At 33.5% G+C, this 18,884-nt stretch overlaps 1 protein-coding gene across 1 annotated transcript in view; it reads right to left on the bottom strand.

The window, feature by feature from the left end:
* The window catches only part of LOC137619874 (dynein axonemal heavy chain 3-like), a 328,675-nt gene that overhangs the window by 160,563 nt on the left and 149,228 nt on the right, over positions 1-18,884 (bottom strand). Inside the window, exons 21-24 of the mRNA XM_068350164.1 lie at positions 14,714-14,913; positions 7,834-8,011; positions 7,320-7,498; positions 6,277-6,360 (exon numbers count right to left, since the gene is read on the bottom strand). Coding sequence (XP_068206265.1) covers positions 6,277-6,360; positions 7,320-7,498; positions 7,834-8,011; positions 14,714-14,913 — 641 coding nt within the window. The remainder of the gene's footprint in view (positions 1-6,276; positions 6,361-7,319; positions 7,499-7,833; positions 8,012-14,713; positions 14,914-18,884) is intronic.

Below are 18,884 nucleotides of genomic sequence, written 5' to 3'. Positions count from 1 at the left end.
TATATGCCTTTCAAGTGGATCTGGCGAATGAAATCTTTAATAAGATTCCAAAGGCATGTGCTAGGCTTAAGCCTGCAGTACCACCAAAGCCCATCTCTTGGTCTTTGGACAAGGTCTTACATTATGCCTCATCTGTGAACAATGAAGATTGTTCTCTTAAGGATCTAACCCAAAAGGTTATTTTTCTGTTCACTATCGCCTCCGGGGCTAGAGTTAGTGAAATAGTGGCCCTATCCAGAGATGAGGGTCACATTCAGGTCACGGAATTAGGAGAACTGAATCTATTTCCTGATCCATCCTTTCTCGCTAAAAACGAGCTACCCACTAAGAGAATCTGCCCTCTGAAGGAAGATGTCTCTCTATGTCCTGTAGAGTGTCTAAAGGTCTATCTTCGTAGAACTTCAGACTTCAGGGGAGGACAGCTCTTTAAAGGAGAAACTTCTGGATCAAATTTATCCATAAAACAACTAAGGGCGAAGCTCACCTACTTTATTCGTAGAGCGGATCCGGACAGTACTCCCGCAGGTCATGATCCGAGAAAGAGTGCTTCATCACTAAACTTCTTTCAGTATATGGACTTTGAGCGTCTTCGTTCATACACTGGATGGAAATCATCCAGAGTGTTTTACAAACACTATGCAAAACAATTGCATGAACTGAAACACTTCGTAGTGGTGGCAGGTAGTGTATTAAAACCTGCCCCCTAATTACTGTAGTAAACAGTAAACAGTTTTTGGTTTGGGACCTCACATGTCCTCGCACATGTAACGGATGAGAATCATCCAGAGTGTTCTACATACACTATGCTAGACAAATCCATGTTCTGAAGCAATATGTGGTGACGCCAGGTAGAATATTTAACCTGCCGTCTAATTCTACGATGAACAGCTAATTGACTGGGACTGTCAATTAAAGGGAGAAGAGGTCACCTTTCTTAGGTGTGACTTCTTTTAATTAAGTGTTACCATGATAACACTGGCTCTGTTCAAAATCCCAGGTGTGGAATTATACAGATAGCACTAGTGCCGGTGTACGAAGTACACAGTGCAGATAGAGGTAACCAGTACAGGAATTATGAAGAGAATTTGTTTTATAATTTTCTTCAGTCTGAGAGTGACACTCATCATTTCTTCCTTCAAGAAGGAAATATATTCTCTGTACTTGTTACAGGTATAATCCCATTGTCATACAACATTCGTTTAACTGAACATCTTTTAGTCATTTATTAGTAATAAATGTCTATTAGAATGTAGTGCGTCCACCTTCGCTAGACAATTGTATGTATACATGCCAGAGTTCTTCAACTTACCAAAGTAAGTATCCCTCATATATTTGTATGTATCAAATAATAGATATAAGAGACACTGATGTTATTTTAGCAAATATACAACCATGAGACTATTTGTATATTCAGTGTGTACTTATGTTTGGCCATACTATGTATGTTAACCTCAAGATCCCTTTTCTACTGTCTAGAATGACTCTTCCCTGTAGGAGGCAGGAAGCACTAACATTGGTTATGATTAGTGATGGTGACGAATAACGGTAACGTCCCTTGTCTCATGTGGTCCCCATGACCATAGAAAAGGTTGCTATAAGGTTAAGGCACTGATTAAAAATCCACAGATACACAAATACTCTGGTATGCTTCCATCACGACGACATGGCTTGAGCCCAAAAAAGGGATTTTGAGCGAAGCGAAAAATCTATTTTTGGGTAAGATGGCCATGTCGTTCTGATGGACCCACCCATCTCTTCTAAAAGAAAAGATCTTCACAGTATCCCTCCCGTGATACTGTATCTGTAACACCACGCTCAATGCTACAAGGAATGTCCGCCGTCGTGGGAATGGCGCTGTTGTATTCCCAATAGTATTACGAGAGTGGGGAGAGCCTTTGAATGGCTCCCTTTTGCCACATCCTCCTCGAAGCCAAAATGCTGTTTGGGGTGCAGATTGCTATGGAGGCGTGTCAAGAATGCGTCCGCTGATATTATGCGATATCCTTTGGAGAAATTTTAAGGATATTTGCACCAGGAGTTAGAATTCTGGATACCTAAAGGTAAAATTCTCTGGGAATATCACTGTAGTACATATATCCCTTAGGAAGCTACTTTAAGGAACTTCCATCAGGACGACATGGCCATCTCACCCAAAAATAGATTTTTCGCTTCGCTCAAAATCCGTTATATACTACGACTGGCAAGCTAATTAACCTCTTGAATTCTAAATTACCTTGTTTGCTTTTACATTAAACTGTTACTCTTTAAAACATTAATACCCAAATTCTTAGACCGTTAAATAACTCCCAGACAGCAATATATAAAACACTAAATATCCAAAGGTCTCTTAAGCACACTCAAAACTAAACTGGGTAATTATTTTTAAGTATTGTTTTCACTTATTTAACTCTCACTGTTGTTCTTAACAGGAATCGAGCGGAACCAGGTATTAAATAGCGTTGATTGGAATAATACACTTGTTACACAACACTTGATAAGAATTTACTGGAAAAGAATATTAAGTCTGAACAAAACGTAGAATAAGACAAAAATTTTATGATCTGAAATTATATAACTTGACTTGAACTATTATATCTGAATAAACCTTAACCTAAGAAAAGAAATAATGCTATGAAAATAATACAAATGCTTGAAATAATTCTGAAATTATACAATGTTTAAGTTTGACTCTAAATGAATAATAGTTAACCAGATCACTTTATAAAGCTATCCTGCCTACAGGGCCATTAACAAAAAACGTTATACAATGCTAACACTCACCCTAATACAATGAATTCATAATTCCCTTTTAGTCTTGCGTGACACACGATTTGCTTTGGGGCACAGAGTTACTAAGGAGAGGACACACTAGAATGCACTGAACACTTCCAATAATGCACTGGGTTTCGTGTGGAAGAGAGAGGGGGGAAAGGCTGCGGTTTTAACTCGATCTCTATGTCTGTCTGTCTTTGACTCTGTCGCAACCTTGGGTTACATATATATGAAATTTGGCTAAGTCCAGAAGCTTCCATATCATATGGGAAGCGTAGCCTCTGCTTAAGGTCATCAGAGTTTCCAACTAGGTAAAAATGCAAAGAGGTGAAATAGGGAGAGTTTCAGGCAACTCTCAGATACACCTCAACGCACCCGCCAGACATCTTCCCAGCTAGCTCCGCCCACCTATTGTCCCCGAAATAACAAAAAAAGATAACATCCTCTCGCCGGGCATCTCGAAATTGAGAAAAATGTGTCACTGAACATTCTCTCTCTAATATGACGCAATACATCATAAAACATAAAGAACATTACCTAAGCCCTTGTTCCTATCTCGCATGAATCCTAAAACACTTTCAAATAGACAACGTAAGACTTTATAGCAAACATACGTGAAATAAAAAGTTAATTCTTTACAAAAAATACGTTAATTACATACTTGAACTTGAATAAAGAATATAATGAAATTCACGACGAAAGTCTTACATAATTTACATAAAATACTTATATCTACATTAGAGGGGCTCATTTTACGGGCTGGGTATCATCTCTTGAATGCATAAATGAAAACAATAAATGAAACAAATAAAAGTAATCATAAACTACGATATTTACTCTACACTAGACCAGCTTCGTAAGAATATATATATATATATATATATATATATATATATATATATATATATATATATATATATATATATATATGTGTGTGTGTATATATATACATATATATATATATATATATATATATATATATATATATAAATATATATATATATATATATATATATATATATATATATATATATATATATATATATATATATATATATATATATATGCTTTACTACCACAAGGATCACGTGACTTGATATACAGCAAAAGCCAGTAGGAAATAAAAAAAAAAAACTTTAGAACCAAGTGCTTTCGTGCATTTTAATACACTTCTTGAGGGTAAAATAAAAAGTTAGACACAGTTGGAGGACGTCAATAAGTAAAATAGGATAAATTACAAAAAAAAAGCAAGTTGAACAATAAAAGAAATGATAGGAAAACCTTGTCAGCTAACTAGCATTGTCAAACAATTAAACAGCCCACAGCCAAAATTTGTACTTGAATGTAAAGTGGTCGTAAACACAAAACAGGTGAACACAAATTACATAATTCTGAATTGTTGAACAATATTGGTTATGATGAAACTATCCAATTTATATAAAGTGGCACTAATATAAAAAACGCAATCAGACTTTATCTTCATAATACTCGATTCTATGATATTTCTTCTTACGACACCTCTCTCTCTCTCTCTCTCTCTCTCTCTCTCTCTCTCTCTCTCTCTCTATATATATATATATATATATATATATATATATATATATATATATATATATATATATATATATATATATATATATACATATATGTATATATATATATATATATATATATATATATATATATTCTTAAAAAGCTGGTCTAGTGTAGAGTAAATACAATAGTTTATTCATGATTAATATATTTCATTTGTGCATTGAAGAGATGAATAACTGGTAGCTCTTAAAATAAGCTCCTCTCGTGTAGACTTAAGTTTATTATGTAAATTACGTAATACCTTCATCGTTAATTTCATTATATTCTTTATTGAAGTTAGTATATGTAAATTCACGTTATTTTTAAGAATTAACTTTCTATTTCCCGTAATTTTGTAACGAGGTCTTGCATAAACTGTTTTGAGAGTGTTATGTGACCATATGAGATATGAGCAAGGGCTTATGTAATGTTCTTTTATACTTTTATGAGGTATTGCATCATGTTTGAGAGAAAATGCGCAATTGTTTTGATTACCATGTGCTTTGGAATTTCCACGAAAAACCTAGTAATAGGATGTTATCTTTTTTTTATTTCGGGGACAGGGTGGGCAGTGCTAGCTGACTGAGAGAGTTCGTCTCCCTGTTGTATGAATAAGCGTTTGAGAGGGCAATACTTGGTAACTCTGATGCCTTTGTCCAGGCCCCCACGCTTCCCAGTTTTGTGGGAAGTTTCTGGAAGTAACTAAGTTTTATATATAAGGCGACAAAAGGGTTAGATAGACAGATAAAGATTTCCAGCCTTAAGACAGCCATCTTCCCCTCTCTCTCAGCTCAGAGTGTTGTTTTAAAAGTGTTCAGTACCAATAGTGTGTCCTCTCCAAAATGATTTTGTGCCCCCGCATATAGTGTGTAGTGATTTAAAACGTTTCTGTAATTTTGGTGTTGTGGTGAGTGTTGGCATTATGTAAAGTTTTTGTAAATGGCCCTGTAATAACGAGAAAAGATTTTGTATTGTGATCTGGTTATCTATTTTCATTAAGAATCAAACTTAAATATTGTTTTCAGATTTAATTTCAAGTGAAACAAGTGATTGTATAATTTTCATAAGTGTTATTTCTTTTTCATAGTCTAAGGTTTATTTAGATATAATAGTTCAAGTCAAGTTAATATTTAATTTTCAGATCGTATCCTTTTTGTCTCAATCTAAGTTTTGTTCAGGCTTAGTATGTCGAGTGATTTATTTGTTTTATGTAAATTCTTTCAAAGTGTTGTGATTTATATAGAATATATTTATTTTTCTAAGATGTGTATTATTCCAATCACCATTATTTAGAATAATATTCGCTCGTATCCTGTTAAAAAACCGTAGTAAGTTCTAAATAATTCTTAAGAATAATTACCCAGTGTACTTAAGAGACCTATGGATATTCAGTGCTTTATATATTGCTGTCTTGGAGTTATTTAACTGTGTCAGAGTTCGTGTATTAATATTTTGAAGTGTAACTGTCTTAATGTAAAAGTAAACAAAGGGTTTGGAATTTGAGAGGTTCATTAACTTGCCAGTCGTAATATATATAATATTATATGTTTGGTTCCCAGTCATGAGCCATAGTATAATATATATATAATATATATATATATATATATATATATATATATATATATATATATATGTATATATATGTATATATATATATATATATATATATATATATATATATATATATATATATATATATATAAATGTATGTGTGGGTGTATGTTTGTTTAATTCTGTGCGTCTTAATCTTGTTAACAGAGCAACGAAGAAGAAAAAGGTTGTATGTTTCAATAAAAGCCTCTGTTTAACTGTGATTCTGTTATATATCAATGGCAAAGACTATAACCTACTAGAACAAAGGTTTTACTGGATAACACCCATTCACTCATTGATGATTGTACTCAAAGTAAAAATTGTCTAACAACAAACCTTGGGAAGAAAAGGCGTTTCTTTTCAAGGTAATCATTAAGACCTTTCTGTATCTCTTCCAGCAGGTGATTACATTCGTGCAATCTGCAAAAAAAGTGGAACTTGAATTTTGAGTAATGCATTTACAGATAGACAAAACAAATCAACGACAGATATCAAACATTAATAATAGATCTTAAAGATGGCGTTGCTGATTTAATAGACCGTGTAAATTACAATTAACTGTATTGTAACTGACCACATTTTGAGGTCTTATGAGATCAGTGTTTCTAAGTTATTCGAACTTTAAACATCATTCTAAAAGTACTTGCGAGAGACACAAATTCGAACATGCCATTGAACAGTAACACAACAGAGAGAACACCTGTTTTAAATGAATATTTACTTTTAATTGGGAAAGGGCTCAATGGACTCCAAGGGTTGAATGAGGGCTAATTGAATGACCAGGGGTAATTTGGACCTCAATGATGATTAGTAACAAACTTGATGTATCTCAAAGGGAAGACTTTTGGAGTATCTTGAGGAGATGTATTAATGAGAAAATTAAAACCCAATTGGTTTCAACTCATCATCCATGTATTTAATACGTGTTCATAGGTATTGCATTTTTCAATTGGTAATTTTGAAGAGTGACAATGCTTATTTCCATATCGTTATCAAAACGTAAAACACTAATTGTATGAGGAATTAAATAAGGAGACAAATAACATCTTAATTTTTGGCGAGAGTAATGAATTTATGTGATACCAGAATGAGGACATAAAAATATAATATCAAATATTCAGTGAAGGACCCTTGCCAATTGTTTAACAAATTTAAATAGCTATCATTAAGGATAATATGAATATTAGACCTCCTTTGTGCTGTTGTAAACAATTCACAAAATCAGCATCAGTAACAAAGCAAAGTTCCAATATGTTTATAGACTGACTCTCCCAACAGAAACTTGTGTGCATTTTATCCTATAGCAATTTGCTTATTATAAAAAAATTGATACTCTTTCGTTTTGTTTTTTAATAATAATAATAATAATAATACAAGACCTGGAAAGCATATTGGGCTGCTCCGTTGCGACAAGAGCGTGGGGGTCCTTGACAGCGGTACCCATTAGTTGCCTCCAGGTGGCGTCCACTCGCGTAAACTTCCTCCCTTCAACGGGCATTTGTTTCATGATGTCCTCTGACGAGAAGATCGGCTCGAGATACAGCCAAGTTACTTGGCACTGCAGAGAATTTTAAATTTATTCTTTCTCCTCTGACTAATAAGTAACGTATCTGTAAGTTCATCTAGAAAGATTGGCCTATGATGTTTTCCTTCGTGTATATCTATCAGTTAATGGCCAACATGTTGCTATCTTATTAATCTATATAAAAATGCAAAAGTTTCAAATTCAACTGATTTTATCTTTGTTAATCTTCAAGTACGTCTATAACTTAATTGATCCTATAAATATAAATACAATAAGTAAACGGAATGGATATATATGACCCCTCCTCGTTAGACTTGACCATTTGCGTAAATTTGTATCAAACAGCAAAAGTACTATTCTCAAATAACCTTAATCCAAGCATCCAAGATGTCCTGCATTGAAAGAAGTTTCTCCTCCCACGCCCTGATCTCAGCTTCGAAAGGCTTGACGTACGGTGATCCCCTCATCGTCTGCACCTTCTGCGTGTGTTCGTCCAGAAGAACCTGAATGTCATCCACTGCCGCCAAGATGGAAGTGCCAGTTTCCCTGGTGGTAATAAAGAAGTGGAAATAATCATAACATTAGTTATTACATTTATTATCATTCATTCAAAGTTTTGTTAACTTCATTGTTAGTATTAAGCAGCATAGTAGCATCATTTGGAGTAGCCGGTCCTAATGCTTCGCCTATTAAAATTCAATTGCAAACAAGCACAAATAGATGTAATCCAGAGTTGTTTTTTTACACAAGTAATTAAATTTTGTCAGTCACATTTTCTAATAATATCAGCAAATGATAACATTTTCTAATATTTGTATTCACTTCAATAATACTTTCTTTTCTTTTCATTTATTTGCTATTTATTACCCAAAACTTTGCCCTACCTTGCACTGTCTAAGATCGACAAGAAAACCCATGACTTTTTTTTTTGGGGGGGGGGGGGCGGGTGGCTACATGAGATGATTAAGAATTCACAATCATTGTCACATCTTGCTATCTTTCCTAATGCGTTTCTATTCTTCCATAAACCATACAATAATAATAAAACCAACAAAACTTCTTTTTGTGCTAATGTCACATTAACCTCCCGGATTGTCTCTGACCGTCTCTAAAACTCTGGACCCTGATCCGGGGCGATCCTGAGAAAAATCTGTAGGGGCTTCTCGACAGTCCTTGGCAGTTCTTCGCAGTCTGGAAAGGTCCTTGATTGTCCGGGATGTTACCCCAGATGATTTTACATGTCAAAAATCTCCGTGATGAACCTGTGCGTCATTTAAGTAATTCCAGTACAAATAAAAAGTAAATAATAAAAAGTATAGAAATTTTAGATACTGATCATTTATTTTTCCATATTGTATTTGAAATTTTACATGTAATAAAAAAAAAGATGAAAGAAATGCCAACAAATCGAAATTAAATGAATACATTATAAAGAACAAAATAAAATGGAAAGTAAGTCTATATATGTAGACATCAAATGATGAATAAAAGAATGGTATAAAATAATAACATAAAAAGTTAATATATCACACTAACTGACAAATGGAGATTATGCAACCGATGGAAACACGCACACAAATAGACCTAATAAAAAAACTACCATAAATAGGAAATAAAACACTATTCGTTTGTTTTTTTATGATATCATTTTGTATGCTACGTATATTGTAATTTTTCCTCCAAAACCTAGGATTTTATACGTAGTAGTATTTATCAATTTTATCTACTGCTAGCTATTGATTCTAGTTAGTATTGGATTTCTACTTTGAATATTTGTTTTTATGAAATTTATATTTCAACGTGAATCTCTCTCTCTCTCTCTCTCTCTCTCTCTCTCTCTCTCTCTCTCTCTCTCTCTCTCTCTCTCTCATGGAAAAGGAAATCTGGATTACCCCTTAAGCGAATGTATTATCTATGGTGGTGCTCAGGAGATTCTTGGGAAAAATGATGTATCAGAGATAGTTTTAGATGAAATTGGAGAAATTGTCGCAGGGTCGAAAAGTAAAATTGAAGATATCAGCATTAGATTATGCGAGCTTGTTCCAAGCCTGAAATCAGATGATCTTGTTAACAAAATTAATGATTTTGATATTAAGTTGCTTGGCTGGTGTCAAGACAACGGTGTTATTTACACTAGAACCCAGTACTATTTTAAGCTTGGAATGGGAGACAGGAAATCTGCTATGATAACAAATATGGTCTGCCATATGATAATTTAAGTAGAATAGGAGCAGTCAGATTATTGCATGCAATCGTATCCACATCTCAGGGTAGTATTGTTAGAGAAAATTGGAATGAGACTAAATGGAAGGCACATAAACAAAACAATGGTGATAACTATGGATATCACAATGAAAGAAATCATAGAAACTTTAGATATGGAAGTTATCTTAGCTATCCAATGCCATATAAATTGAGAACTGAAAATAATAGGAGAGATCAAATTAAGACTCGTAGAATACAAAAAAAAAAAAATATATTAGTTTTAACTATTTTAATCATTATCCTCCCTGGAATATTTGTTCTGACAATAGACCGACATACGGAAGAGGTTGCTACAACTGCGGCAAATCTAACCACAGACAGTCAAATTGTAGATACGAACAAACTGAAATGTAATTACGGTCATAAGAGAAAATTATGTAGTATTTTGCAAAAGAACTAGGAAGATGGACAAAATAATAGTGCCAAAGAGTTTAGGGCTACCAATAGCCGTAATTTTATAACTATTATATATATATATATATATATATATATATATATATATATATATATATGTGTGTGTGTGTGTGTGTGTTTGTGTGTGTGTGTGTGTGTGTGTATACAGTATATCAATGCACAATCACTCTTAAGCAATAAACATGTAGTTGAACATTTTTAGGAAAAGACAATTTTGATATTTTATGCGTGAGTGAGACGTGGCTATATCTTTATATGAATGATGCATGTATCAATATTCCCTCTTATCAACTTTATCGCGATGATTTATGGCCGAAGAGGTGCAGTTTGCATATATTTCAAAGATTATTTAAAGGTAAATGCAATAAATCATTGCATTGAAAAACATGAGGACATTGAACCTAAATGGTTATCAGTACAACATCGTAAATTACAGTCAATTATTTTAGATTGTACATATCGTCACCCAAAAGCAAATGCTTCATCTTTTGATTATATTTCTGATTCTTTTAAAAATGTAATTTTATGAAAAAAGCTTATTTCTATATTTTGAGATTTTAACGATGACTTGCTCAAAACAGTCAACCAATTGAATAAACTTGTAAATAACCTAAAGTTAAGCCAACTCATTACAAAACCAACCAGAGTAACTTGTGACTCAGCAACGTTGATAGATTCACTAATTACTAATAATAAGGAAATGGTTCTCGAATCGGACGTTATTCCAAGTCCAGTAGGAGACCACGAAGTTATTATAGTTCCCTTGAATTTATGTAAACCTAAGAAACAGCCGATTCATAAAACTTTCCGATGCCTCAACAATTATTTTCAGGAGAGTTATTTGTAATTTGATGATGAAAGAAACACCCACCTTGAATGGTATTTTAAACACTGATAATGTAAGTTCTCAAGTACAAATTTTAACGAATGCTTTAACCAAATGCATTGACAAATGTGCTCCAATAGTCACGAAAGTAATCACCCCCCCCCCCCCAAAAAAAAAACCTGGATAACAAATAACATCAAACAAAATATAATAGTAAGAGATAAATTGAAAAACTATATAGATAAGGATAGGAATAATACAAGATTGAAAAATAGTTTTAAAGGGAAAAAGAAGGAAAACATTTAAATGGATAACAGTATGAAACAACACTACAGGAACGAACTTAAAACTAATAAGAATAACTTACGTACTTCCAGGAAAATAGCACGTTCAATTCTGCCCAATAATACTAACAAAGAATCTCAAATAGAAAATGAAGATTTAAATGAGAAATCTCATGAGTATTTTGCAAATGTAGGGAGAAGACATATGGAAGAATGTAAGAAGAACTGGCCAGGGATAATACAAGAACACAAACCGACGAAATGAATACATGCACAAACAATCAATTATATTCTTTTAAACAATCACCTGTTGACTGCAATACTGCAATTTCTATTATTTAGTTCTCTCAGAGTCAAATGCGTACGAATCCAATGGCATATCGCTACGTCTTATAAAAGATACTCTATATATAATTTTATTTTACACTACTATAATTATTAATACATCTATCGAAACTAATGTCTACCCAGAAACGTGGAAAAATCCCCATATTGTTCCTTATTTTAAAAGCGTAGAGATGACATTTTTAATTATGGCCAATTTCTTTACTCCCGGTCTTATCTAAAATATTAGAAAAAATCGTAGCAAATCAGTTAATAGAATACTTAGAAAGTTAACCACCTCATTTCTAAGAGTCAACGTGGCTTTCGACCAAAACTATCAACTGAGACAGCACTATTAAAGGTATCGGATAAAATCTACGATAAGATAGACAAGAAGAAAATTTCCCTTTTACTACTTCTCGATCTGTCGAAAGCTTTTGGTAGTTTGAACCATGAAATTTTGCTTGGTAAATGTCAGACACTTTATACTGATCCATCTTGGTTCACAGACTATTTACGTACTTAAGTACAATCAGTCAAACTCAAAAATGTTGTCTCAACACCAAAAAACGTAGGATTTGGTGTACCTCAAGGTTCAATCCTAAGACCCATTTTATTCAACATCTATGTAAATGACCTGAGAAATATTTAAGTGACTGTTTTATCGTTCAATATGCTGATAACCACTCAAATAATAATTGGTGGCTATGTCGATAACTTGGAAGATTTAATACGCAAAGCTGGGGAGATTTTTTATAGAGTGAAGAAGTATCTTTAGATAAATTGCTTATTGTTGAATGAAAATAAAACGCAACGTATCTTCCTAGGCTCCTAGCAATATCTATCTGAAATCGGGGATAACATCCAAATCAATTTTAATGGGGCCATTATCGAACCTATGGAATTCGTAAAGAATCTTGGAGTGCACTTCGATAAACACATGATATTCGAGAAACATATTGATGAAATGCACAGAAAAGTTATGGGGACACTTATTTATCTCAATACACTAAATAATTTATTCGAACCATATACATATATATATTCTTATGAAGCTGATCTAGTGTAGAGTAAATAATTTATTGATGTATTTTATCTATATATTTCATTTGTGTATTAGAGGTGAATGGCCAGCCCGTAAGGTGAGTTCCTCTCATGTACATACAACTTTTGTAAGTAAATTACTTAAGACTTTCATCATTAATTTCAATGTATTCTTCATTCAAGTCTGTATGTGTAAATTTACCTTATTTCTTAGAATTAACTTTTTATTTCACGTATTTTGTTACAAAGTCTTACATAATCTGATTAAGAGTGCTATATGATCCATATGAGATATGAACAAGGGCTTATATAAATTTTGTTTATGTTTCTATGAGGTATTGCGTCATGTTTGTGAGAAAATACTCAATTCTTATATTAGCCACATGTTTTGGAAGGTTCTCGAAAAGCCCAGTGTTAGATTTTACTTTTTTTTCTATTTCTGAGAATGGTGGATGAGGAGAGAGAGTTGCCTGAAACCAAGGTTCGTCCCCCTGAATTTTTACATAGTCGATAACTTTGCCGTCGTTAGGAGCCGGACTCCAAGCTACGAGAATAATCTATTTAGAATATTCTAGAAGAAAATTAGTCATATATATGCAGCCCCAGGGATGCATAGCATCAGAAGAGAACTAGCCTGTCCTGTGAACGAGCCAAAGTCTCATCTCCTCTCTCTCTAGTGCCTTGAGAGTGTCCTCTCTCTCTAGTGCCTTGAGAGTGTCCTCCTCTCCAAAGGGATTTTGTGCCCCTGCATATAACATGTGTAGTGTGTCAAAAAGCGTTGCTGTAAACTTGGCCAGAAATTTTAGATTTAATGTGTTTTGGTGAGTGCTGGTATTGTGTAAATCGTTGTAACTAGCCCAGGGAGATTTACGTACAAACGTGAAGTATGCTTGTATTGTTATGAGGTTAACTATTTTCATTAAGTGTCAAGACTAATTAATTGTGTAAAATTTAATTTCAATTGAAACAAGTGATTATATAATTTTCATAAATATTAATTTCTTTTGCTTTAGTCTAAGTTTTGTTCAGACTTAACATTTGGAGTGATTCATTTTTTTAAGTATATTCTTTCAAAGTATTGTAATTTTTATAGAATATATTTATTTTTGTACAGAGTATTATTTCAATCACCAGTGTTTTCACAGTACAGGTACTCTCTTGTATCCCAGTTAGAGAATCAATGTAAGAATTTGTTTGAATAGTTCTTAATAATAATTACCCAGTATTGTTTTGTGTGTACTTAAGAGAACTTTTTTTATGTTTTTATGTATTGCTGTCTGGGAGTTATATAACTGTCTCAGAGTTCAGGTATTAATATTCATAAGTGTAATAGATTTAATGTAAAAATAAACAGGTGAGTTTGGAACTCGGGAGGTTGTAGCTTGCTAGCCGTAATACATATAATATAACAGGATTCTCAACTGGGAATTTCCAATGATGCGTGAATCTTGAACATTAGATGAACCACATACAATCAAAGAAAGAAAGTCAAAGAAAAAATCTAGTGTGTGGGATCTTAGAATCCTAGACTTACTAACAATTATGCTTTCAGGTTTGTTACAACTTCATTGCATATAACTTGCACCCTGCACTCAATTTAGCTACACCACAGTTAAGAAGCTAAGCAGTGTAGGGGATTCTAGAATCTGTAATCGATAGATATTATCGAGAGAAATAAAATTATATCATTTGTATAAGGAACAAGCGTTTTGCTTGGATAAAGTCCCAATTCATAACTGTATGATATAATCAATAGTGGGTCAAGTTCCTCATTCTTTAGAACGCCAATTCCCTCTTTAAACATGCAAAAACTGTAGCCTAATGATTAAAACAGTCAAAAACAGCAATCCAGTAGAGATTAATCTTACCAGCTTCATGACCAGAATATAACACTGGAAATTAAAATACCTTAGGCCGTTACAATCAGCAGGACATAAGCTACCGTTCCACGTGCAACTAATAGAGTAACATTACCAGCTTTCCAAAATGGTCAGAACTACTCTTATTGCCTAAATATTACGGAAATTTTTAGAATTAAACTATTAGCAGCCTTTTTTAAGAGAGCAAAATAAAAAATGAAAAATGCCTTACCTCCATGGTTTGAACTCGAACAACACATTGGCCCATTCGCCCTTCATCTTCTCCAGGGCTTTCTCCAGGCTGAATTCCTTGGAGGCAGCGTGACTTATTTCCTCCAGTTTCCGCTGAACCGAAGGCAGTCCCGCCTCAATCATGTCTGCCAGAGATGTCTCTGGCTGTAGGTTCAGCTCTGCACCCAGGTGCTCTCCAAGCTGCGCACACATTATGCATATATATCATTCTATCATAAATACTATTTCAAAAATAGTATGCAGCCATCTATAGAACAATCTATTGGCCATTTAACCAGTAAAATAAGTCTCCACAGAATAAAAGGCCCACATATGACATAAATTAAGAAACTAAAGTATTATTAGTAATTGAAAGTCATAATATGATTTAATTACTGCACAGTATATGTATATCACATAAATAATAAAAAAAAAAAAACAGTAATATAATAAAAGTCAAGACAGCTAGTCGCAAACCTTGGGATCTTATGTAGCCTACTATGGTATAGCTAGGACAAACGAAGTTTATTAGCCGAAGTCTATTTAACAGTGTTACAGTATTTCTTACGAAGTAGAGGCTAGATAGCAGATTTATAAGCTTCATTTTATCATCCTTGGATCAGATCTTTATTGATTTTGGTCTGTATCCAACTGATAATCGTTTTATCGGCAATCATTTTTATTACTTTTATTTACTCTTCAATTCTTTTATTCGGATGTGAACAGTTTATCTAGAACCTACCTTGTAAATCTAATTACAATTGTTAACACTAAATATGTTAAAATTAATTATAATTATAACAATCAATAACAGTTACAATGATAATAATAATAATCATAATGATAATAACAATAATAATCACTATTATTTATGGCTGGGGTTTGCGGGACCGAAAACAGCAACATTGTCTTTGGTCCAAAGCTAACAAAGGTCCATCGTGAACGGCAGAAGCCAGAGACAGGTCACTGTACTGTCGCACAAGATCCAAGAGATTAACACCCAAGCCCCTCCCCACTGAACCTAGAACCAGGCGAGGCCAGGCAAAGGAAGCTGGCGACTCAAAATGCTTAGCTATATGCCTCCCAAAAGTCCCCATCCTTGGCTGCTAGGGACAGTAAGGTTATGATTTCACCCATTAAATATATCACGTTGTGTAAGAAGCTTGAACTCTGGACCTGCAGATTGAAGGTACCAACGTTCCACTAGGCCACCACCAGTGGTTCGGAGACGAGAGAAATGGCAAGTAAGCTTTGTAATCTCAGGGCAAATGAAGGTGACAGAGAAAGAGATGACTTATTAATCCGAATGGTTTATTTAAAGTGAATCAATATGATTTATGGAGTGTTGCAGGAGAGTTTTACAGTTAATGAGATCATAAATTCATAAAGAAAATGTGAAAAGACTTGTTGACTGGCGTAATGAGAAGGAAATGAGAACCTTTGAATATCATAAAGCAGAAAATTACATATTGAAACAGAATTTAAAATAAATTATAGCTTCGATTGAAGAGATATGATTCAGACACCAGTAAATGTGCGTCAACCTTGCATATGAAATGAGAGGGTGTTAGCGCATTCTAAATGTTATGAGGCCTGAGAAGAACACTTGGAATGTGTTGGCTTGAAACTTTGGTTGTTTGTTCGGACGAAAAAATTATTCACATTGAGTAGAAAAAATCAATAACTGAGACAAAAAGATAAATTGTGTATAGAAGGCAATATATTCTTTGACGAGTTGCAGATGAGATTCTTCTACATTTGTATGAAGTTGTTCCGCACATGTTTCATATACATTCATACACTCTAATGTTATTGTTTTTTTTATCTCTCTCTCTTTCTACCACACTGATAATAGAATAGCCTGTTTAAGCTTCCCATAGCATGTTTCACTTTGTTTGAATTTTTGTACCATTGTTGACCTCAACTGTTTGTACATAAACTCGTTATCTTGTTAAATAAACATACATATGCAGTCACCTCGCCTATCTGTTAATACCTAACAGCTCACCTCATCACAATTCTATGTCACAGAGAACCATATATAACTCTCCAGGTATTTTAGTCATTTTCTGGAGCCAGCCACTTGAGTATAAAGGGTTTCTTCAAATGCAATAATAATGATAATAACTGAGATAAACTGGAATTCTAATTAGGCACAGGGCTCATGCAGGAGAATCAAAACCGCCTACAGCATGAGAAAAGTGATGGACTCCTAAGGAAGCAGTTGGCTACGCTTCCCTAGAACTCCACACTATAAATCAACACCCTTAATAGACTTTGATTAGGTATAATGTTAATAAAAATCTAAATACAAATTGTGTGCGCAATTGATAGGTCCTGGGTTCTATCCCAGTATGAGGTAGAAATTGATTTTTTGTTGAAAAGGTTCTTATATTTATATTTCCATCATCATATTCCCTCTATAGGGGTGATTCTAATGAAATGCTATTAATTAGGTCAGCTGGTGGGTCACGAAGTTGGGGAAAATTGGCAACTATGCCATTGCCAGAAACTTTCTCAAGTCCAATATTATTCAAGTTCCAGCTACTTAGATGGCCTCTGTTGGCTAAATTGCGTTTCTATCACCTTTCGGTGGTTTTAATGTATTTCTGACATTTAGGAAATTGTGTGTTTTTATATGAGCCTTATTATTTTATAAAACAGCCCACGTATGCAGCGGTCTGATATCGGCACAAATAAACAGATAAATGGTAGTAAACTTTTCAAATTAAAAAGGAACAAGTTGGCCCATAAAATCTACCGATGCAAAGTGAATATTAACACTTCTAATCATGTACCTAATGCCACAGAAATTACTACATGAAATATTTCTTTTTAGAATTTTACGATCAATTTAGCCAGGCAATAAAATAAGATCATTTGTACGCTGATAAAGATTACTGTGGTAATAAACTTTATGAATTGCCATAACTCATGGATTCCAATTCCATAATGAACACAAGTAATGAGTTTTACAAATTTCATCACCTAGTAGAGTGATGATAATCTTTCAAAGCATTTTATCGGGGAAGTTTTACTCAAATGTACAACTTCTTGTTATTTCCACGAGTTCCCATTATTATTATTATTATTATTATTATTATTATTATTATTATTATTATTATTATTATTATTATTTTAGTTGCTAATATTTATAAATTCAATAAAGCGAAGAAAAATAACAAGAAAATACTACTGGTCACTGAGGTTTAATATTTCTGAGTTGAATCAATTCCGTAATTCTATTTTCATAGTTGATGCTGAGGAATTTGTTTGCACTTGAGGTTCATCCATGACTCGGCAGCGTTAAGATCAACATGAAAATGACTGTCTTATTCTTTTCATATTGTACGGTATTTTCTTAAAAAGCGTAAAAAAAAATTCTAAATATCTTTAATTTCTCATTACGAGATAGCACCAAAACCGTCCACCGACTGTTACGTAAACAACGCTGAACTAGTTGTGTTCACTAGCAGCTGTACCCCTTCCGCTTTTTTGTAAATCATGTCTGTATACATAAATCAACTGAAAAATAAAATCTTTCTTTTTCAATTAAGTATATCTCTTTCTATGGATGGAATGTGATAAAAACTGGGAAGGTTATTCAGGTTTATTCTCTTATAATCGGGTAAGGATTTGTTAACTGGTAGCAAAAAAAAAAAAAAAAAAAAAAAAAAAAAAAGACAGGGCAGCGCTCAGTTCACAGTGAATCGATTAAATGAACTGCAATTTGTAATGTGTTTAAGTATCTTTCAAGAAGAGGCCCCGATCGAAGACACTGTCCGGTCGATTTGTGTGTGTGTGTGTGTGTGTATGTGTGTTTCAAGTATGGCATAGAGTTTGAGAAAAGGAATAAGCTCCTAATACCCCATGTGTCTCCAATGCCGCAATTAAATACATACGAATTTGACTTATTTCTTACGGGGATTCAGTTCTAATGGTCTAATCAGGAGATATATGCACAGGTGTGGAAAACCCATAAAAGTATGACGCGAGTGTACAGCTGGAGCAAAAAAAAAAAAAATTAAAACAAGATATAAATTCAAACAGCTGTGCAGACCGCAAAAAAATTCTGTGAAGTAAAAACTAGGACATTTTACATTAATTTCATACATCTGTTAACACCTGCGTACATAAATCAGTTTTCTGGTTGAATTTTATTCAATATTTGA

Source organism: Palaemon carinicauda, chromosome 26 (genome assembly GCF_036898095.1).
Source record: "Palaemon carinicauda isolate YSFRI2023 chromosome 26, ASM3689809v2, whole genome shotgun sequence".
Classification (NCBI taxonomy): Eukaryota; Metazoa; Arthropoda; class Malacostraca; order Decapoda; family Palaemonidae; genus Palaemon; species Palaemon carinicauda.
The sequence above is the reverse complement of the archived record's forward strand: the minus strand, read 5'-3'. Positions and strand labels throughout refer to the sequence as shown.